Here is a 7181-nt window from a genome sequence, read left to right as displayed (position 1 = left end):
GTTTTCTTGATCATTCTGTCATTTTTGCTTTTTTTTAACATCTAGAAAATAACCTAATTGGCCAATAAAGAACAGGACAGAATTGGCACAAGTATAGAGGAATGGGTAAAAAAAAATTCCTAATGTGGGTAAAAAAAATGTCCTAATGTGAACGGAAGTCTCAGAAACCTGAAGTACTCTTCAGAAAATAGCACCTTTTGTTTTCAGGGTATTTCCATAAAATGTTTTCTGTTTAGCATTTCATTATCATTCAAAATCCTTTCTGTAATTTAAGCAGTTTGAAAAATTATTTTATCTGCCTAACAGTATACAAAACATTGAATCTAATGTTGCAACTCTTTGTTAAATGACTGCCTATTACTGGTTAATATATTTCAGGACACAGCTACTTAAGAGCAAGGTAACATAAGGTCAGTATTGAAGAAACCCTCTGGTAGCTCATTAAAGATTAAATTGGTATTTCAAAAGAAGATATAATTTATTTTAAAACATGAAATATTAATCCAAAAAAGTGATTTTTTGGGTTGAATTTGGACTAACAAAACCGAATTCAGATTTACGGTTTCTGAATGGATGTTATCTCAAAGGTTACGAGGGAACCGAAACATTGATGCGGTGTTGATCTGGAGAATTATGTAGTCGGAACCGTCGGATACCCAGTATATTTCGATTCTTGTACAGTCTAGTGGCTATTTATTACTAATGGAATTGCGTTTGCAATCCATATGTATACACACACACGCCAGACAGGAGGTAACCAGCAGGAGATAGTTAAAGAAATACTCTTACACTGCCGTATTTTTTTTCCTGGACATCACTCGCCTGTAGGGGGCGAAATTGAACGTAAAATTTTCCTCCTGCTCAGTTTAGCTCCCCGTTATTCTGGCGTATTTCTACTAGAGCCTTTCGGTAGTGTTGGGTTTGGGACGATACCCGTATTGGAGGCCTCCAGTTGTGCATTTAAAATTCATAAATCACCAGCCTATCTATAATAGTTTCTCTGTGGGCGTGCGAAAACATTTACTGTCGAATGCATCCAGATGTCTGGACAGAAACAATAGCCCACTTTGGTACATTAGTCAGTCACTTTAAAAGGAACGGGAAAATTGCCTGTAAGACGACTTAAAGATTTAGAGCTTAAAACCATGTTTTGCCCGACTTTAAATACAATTATCTTGTTCCAGATGCCTTAATTTGAAAGGATCTTTTGCTTTAATTTTATGCCTTGTGTCCCCCCCCCCCCTTGCGCTCTGGATTGGTCTCTGGGTCTATAATGTAGAAAGAAACTTTCCCTCCTCCCGAACCTAGAGTTACAGGCTAGTACCTGTAGACACCTGGCAGAGAGATGTAACCAAATACTGTACTGGTATTTGCAAATACACCCACAATCTAGCAGCGGTTATAAAACACTGCCCAATAAATTAACACGTCCAACTGCCCTGTTACCTCCTCTCAGACCCTGTTGTCAAAATACAATCAGCTACATAACCCAGGGCTCAATAACACAACTCAAACTTGTGCTGTCGCAGTCCTAACAAGATCTATTAATAATTCTTCTTAGGCAGTCCCTCGGAACTGAGGATGACTTTATACAAAAAAAAGTATGAGCCCAAATGTGATCGCATTCTAAATGGTCTTTAAAATGATGATTTCACCGTGCAAACCCGATTTGAGGAAGCTAATCAAATCACTTCCAATCCATTTTTTTCTAACCCATTATTAAATTAAGTTTAAATGGTTCTGTGTGCCCATATTTACACAGATCTAGCCGAACCCAACCTCAAGACCAGGTCAGGCTGCAAACCAGATCAGATCGTTCGGAATTAATGAAAACATCCCGTTAACTCCCACTTAACAGCACTCCCCAGACACAAGGCAAAGATGAAAGCGCTATCGCATCCCCGAGTCCGTTATTCAACAAGGCAATGCACGCACCCCAAAATTGCACCATCCAACCATAAGTCCAAACTACAACATACAACCATCCACCCGCTCATCCTCCGTAAACCTGCGCCAATATGTAGAAAATTGCATCCCTCCAGAATTTACAATCCCAACATAGATTACGCATTCCAAACTCCAGGATACCTCTCCAGTCATCACAACTAATCTAAACACCAACAAAACCAATCTGCTACACACCTTTCGCAATATCCGACACCGGTTTCTAACAGCCTGTTATGCAGCCCTAACCAATTCAGTGTACACCGCATTAGCCCAATAAAAATATACCAGACTATATATTTATTCAAGTCTCACCTCTAAATCCAATCAATCCCTCATTAAGCTAAAAGAAAATCCAGTCAAAACATGTCCCCACTCCCTTATGTCAACAGTCTCGAACTGTCCGAAATCACAGACCCCCACCAAGAGGTGCTCGCTCTCTAAACCCAGTGAGAAGCACTCGCAAGCAGTCACATTAGCCCAGACTGTGCAGTCGCTCAAAACCCGCCATCAAAAACTCTTCACACCACTCTCGGCGCGTCAGGATTGAACGAACATCAGGCGAAAAACACTTTTTTTTTAAAATACTCACCATTTCTTAGCGCTAAGCTTCGTGACAGGAAACACGTCAGATCATTAATAACTGTTTAATTTCAGGCTTGATTTTTTGTGTCTTCCAGATTCGAACGTTTTTTTTTAAATTGTTGGAATTAACCTGGGTGTAAAATGGTTGGTGTGAAATGCAATGGTATTCCGAGTCAGAGAATCAGATTACCAAATCGAACATAGGTGAAGTAGTTTCCAGCATTTTCTGTTATTTAGGTGAAGTAGTGTTTGTAAAGGTCTCTGAATAACACTTCACCTAGTCAAACATTCTCACTCCGAAGGGTCACTCTCCTCAAACTATTTCCATTAATTCAATGGTTGAGATGGCTGGATCAGTTTCAGAAATAGGACAGTGGTGTTTATTCAAATATCACTCTTTATTCAAATATTAATTTGTTACACCATAAATTAACACTGCGAAGACTCGTTGAAAAATCAGTTATTTTTAGCGTTCAGATTCTTGAGGTTGGGTCACGGATCGTGTAGAGCTACATTCTGAGAGCAAATCATGGGCTGATACGTCAATTTTATTTTTAAATGAGAATTATTCTAGCTACTGAATTATTCTAAAACCAGTTTTATTATGTAATGAGCAGAGATTCTAGTGTCCCTTACAATCCTTTTTGAACAGTTTCATTTTAAATTATAAATCTGTCTCAAACAGACCTTTTCCAATCAGTCAACGGGAGAACTGGAAATTATTTTTAATTTTCCGCTTTCAGTCCGCCTGAACCAAGGAAATCCGCAAGCTTAACTGGAATGTAGGGATAAAATAAATAAAATTGCATAAGTCATAACAGTTAAGATGTTTGATTACGTCTTAATAAAGTTATCACATTTAATGAAATAATGCCCAATTCATTCTGGATATTCTTTCCTATCTCCCCCCTGTCTTGTGATAACCTCTCAGCAATTTTATCTGCAAATAAACTGCCGGCTCCAGATAAGCAACGATACAATTTTAGTCAGGTCATTGATTTATTTTAAACACGGATTCTCGTGTGCCCATCACTTTCAATGAAGGGGGTGGGAGGAATGAAAGAAACCTTGTAAAACTGTACAAAAATCTTTTTTTAATAAAAAATATCTTATAATTACAATGATCTATTAAAGCATATACATTTCCACGTACACTCATAAAGAACATCTTGACTATGTACAGCAGGTAAGATTCGCCACCCACCCCGCCTTGTACCTCTCTCTATACATTGTGACCTTTGTTTTAGTTTTTTCTAAACGGGGAATCGACACTCCCCTGGTCCGAGCCAGTCGTCTGTTTAAAACAGATGACAGAACATCTGCAAGATTCCGCTGGATTAGTAAAAAGCGTCAGAAATCAGTTTTTTTTAGTCGATGAAACTTTCTACTTCTCTCCTAGATGGGATTTCGCTGGTCTCTTCTGCCTCCCGATGTGTCGTCGACCAGCCTGGCAAAGTCACTCAATTTACCCCCCACCACCCCCCCCCCCGCCCCCCCCACAAGTCTCCCAAGATCATAGCTCTGGGTTTAATTTTTTTAAGTCTGTGCCTAAAACGCTATGAGCAGCAGAGAGATGAGACGTGATTTGGCAAGAAACCCTCTCAGGATGGAGTCCGTTGGACAGGTTTTTGGCGTTGATCGCTAGGATTAGATTTCTTTTCCTTCTTTTCTCCCTCTCTCTCTCGCTCTCCCCCTCTTCGGTCTGTGTGTGTGTGTGTGATTCGTCGGGCACACCTGTATAAGAAAAATGAATAGAGGGGGTGTGTGAAACGCTGAGCTCCAGACTGACTGGCGCCACCAACACAACACAAGGCATGCTTGATCAGCAACCCAAAACAAACCAGGGTCAAACAGCAGCTCCAACCCCACCAGTACAAACTTCAAACAGGGACAGCTGCATGCTACTCGTACAGTTAAGAAAAACACAACGGCAAAGTTTACTTTTAACGCTAGACATTCACCGTTATTTAAAGCGAAAGTAAACATTAAACGATATCGACTGCATTAGCGCTCACCTCACACAGCATCACATCAGCGGCACAGAATGCTGTCCTCTTGTCTTCTGACTTTAGACCCAGCCTGTAACACACACACAAAGAAAAAACACGTTCAGTATTCCTCGCAGTGTGCATTTTATCTCTGGCAGAAAGACGGAATTTGAGCAGCACTTTTGTGTTGGTTAAAAATGCAATGCTGAAAACTACACGTCGTTTTGTTCGCATCCTATCGAACTGCGTGTTATTTTGTAACATTTACATTCCCCCCTCCGCTGAGCAGCACCCTCGGTTTTACCAACAGATGGGATTTAACACCCCCCCCCCAAAAAAGGCTTAATTTCCACAAGAACGGGACTGTTTTCATCGTTACATACCCTCCCTCTCCAACCTTGTATAGTTTTGACAAGACACAAAACGCGTCTATTTTTCTTCAGTTTCCATCGAAATTGCAAATAAAGTAAAAGAAATGTGCAACAAAAAGAATCACATTTCCTATCGTATTACGTCCCGCAGTAAACTGAAACGTGTTCCAAGGTACAATTAACACACACACACATACATATATATTATATATATATTTATTATATTAAATGAAACTGCATCACTTTAATGTGGAATTTCTGTTCCTGTTGGGTCACGGCATCGTCCAGGATACTTATATTTTTTATGTATGCATCTATCCCGCAATCTTAGCAGTTACTGCAGTTAACATTTCACTAGAAACATGCCATCAATATACACTGTCACATGCTTGTAACCCTGCAGGAGTTGCCACTGGTGGTGTAGAGAACAGACAATGGGATACGATAAGCTTAAATTCCCCTCCTCCCACACTGTAAGGATGAAAAACACGAGGGAAATACGGGCACCCTTGATGTTTGACATATTAGGAAATGCTTAGTGCTTAAAAAACTTTAGGCATTTAATTTTTTTGATAGAATTTTGCCTGTAATCTGGCTAAAAGAAACAAAAAAAATTACCAGTGTTGCTGTAAAATTATTGAGGCAGTGGTTGCTTTTAAAGGGAGGCAGTTTTTGAGTGAAGTTTTGTGACGGCGCTGGTTTCCCTTTTATCTTACCTGCTCGGTGTTGAGAGCTGTCAGAGGAGTCCGGGGCGCCGACGGGCAGCTTGCCGGCTGCGGTCTCACCAGAGCCGGGTGCGTCTCCAGAGCCAGCTGCAGGTCCAGGATGTAGTCGATCACATGCTGCAGGATCTCCACTTTGCTCACCTTCTTGTTCGGAGGGATGGTGGGGACCAGCTGCTTGAGCTTGGAGTAGCAATCCTTCATGTCGTACTGCAGGTCCAGGGACTCATCTTCCATTTTGCAGCGGGCGATGCTGAGACTGTGCTCCGACAGGCAATGCAATGCCATCTCACCGCAGCCTGCCTTCTTTAGAGAAGGGATATCACTTACTGCTTTCATTGCGCCGCTAAATATTATTTCCTTTTTACTGTAAATAAAAATGCAGATAATTCTGCAAGTATTTTACCTTATAATTACAAGAATGCAAATAAAATAAATGCCTTAAAAGACCAGGAATATTAACCTTACTGTCTTGCTTTATTATATTATATGTATTTATATATATATTCTTTTTAAGATTCCACCACTTGCCTCCAGAGGTGCAAAATTCACACTGAAGTAAGTGTGGAGATCGCTCCGATTTATAACAGCAGGGGCGGAGCTTTGTCAGAGACGATTGACAGCTTGCTTGTCCAATCACAGATCACCGACCGCAGATGTCCTAGCTCATTGAACCAATGCGAAGGCACGTTTTATCGACCAGCTCCCAATGCCTGCGGTTGGTCCAGGTGGGAGGGGCCAGACACGCAAGGGAAGTGCAAGTGTCAGCGAGGATGTGGGAATTGCAGCTGCAGAGGTGGCGGTGAGAGGGAGGTAGAGAACGAGGGGAATTTCTTTACAAACCTGCTAATTGATCACATTGTAGTTCAAGGAAACGGCAAACTGGGGCATCTTTTATATATCGTTCACTGTGCGTTGTCACAAGGACACGATGCACTGAACCAGAACGGCAACCGATGGTACTTTCGGTACCTGAGGGGCGTTCAGTGGCTCCACACCTCGCTTCGACTCCCCTCGAATGAAATACTGCACAGTATCGGTCAACCAGTAAATAAAAAAACTCTATACTTCTGGCGTGATTGTAATTTTTTTGTTTAAATTAACAAGAATGCCACTTTGAAACGAGATTCTGCAGTTTGAAATATTTCTCAAAAATGTGTGTAGGTGCAAAACCAACATTTTGCACGGTTAGTTATAAAGAGATTTTTTCCCCATCTTTAATTGGTTAGCTTTTTTCATCTTATACAAATTTCTATGGAATGCATTGTCTCTGAAGACGTTTTCACTAACTGAAAGTCCACGACTTTTAATTGGTATTTATGTCTTACTAACATACAGTACATCTATATTCTGTGCAAAACAACAGTGGCAGGTAATACTTCACCATTTATTGGAATTTTAGATTAACGGTATCATTCCTTTATTGCTGCAGGCACATAACACATATTACATAAAAGGTGCGGTTAATTTCAGGCAACAATTGTTTCACATTTGCTGCGACATTGTGGGTGCAAAATGCTATATTTCCCCCTTTTGTATTATCCATAATATTGCACCTAAATTGTACACGG

The 7181-nt window shown here is 40.6% G+C and overlaps 1 protein-coding gene across 1 annotated transcript; it reads right to left on the bottom strand.

Annotated features, from left to right (window-relative positions):
- Positions 1 to 3603: 3603 nt before the first annotated feature.
- id4 (inhibitor of DNA binding 4) lies at positions 3604 to 6166 on the bottom strand. Its single transcript, XM_085988925.1, has 3 exons — positions 5605 to 6166; positions 4545 to 4608; positions 3604 to 4263 (listed from the first exon to the last, which is right to left on the bottom strand). The coding sequence occupies exons 1-2, from the start codon at positions 5947 to 5949 to the stop codon at positions 4561 to 4563; spliced, it is 393 nt and encodes a 130-aa protein (XP_085845051.1). The 5' UTR covers positions 5950 to 6166; the 3' UTR covers positions 3604 to 4263; positions 4545 to 4560.
- Between the last annotated feature and the right edge of the window lie 1015 nt (positions 6167 to 7181).

This window comes from Somniosus microcephalus, chromosome 5 (assembly GCF_052327205.1).
Source record: "Somniosus microcephalus isolate GS21.2 chromosome 5, FLI_Smic_1.0, whole genome shotgun sequence".
Lineage (NCBI taxonomy): Eukaryota > Metazoa > Chordata > Chondrichthyes > Squaliformes > Somniosidae > Somniosus > Somniosus microcephalus.
This window is presented reverse-complemented; position numbering and strand designations above follow the sequence as displayed.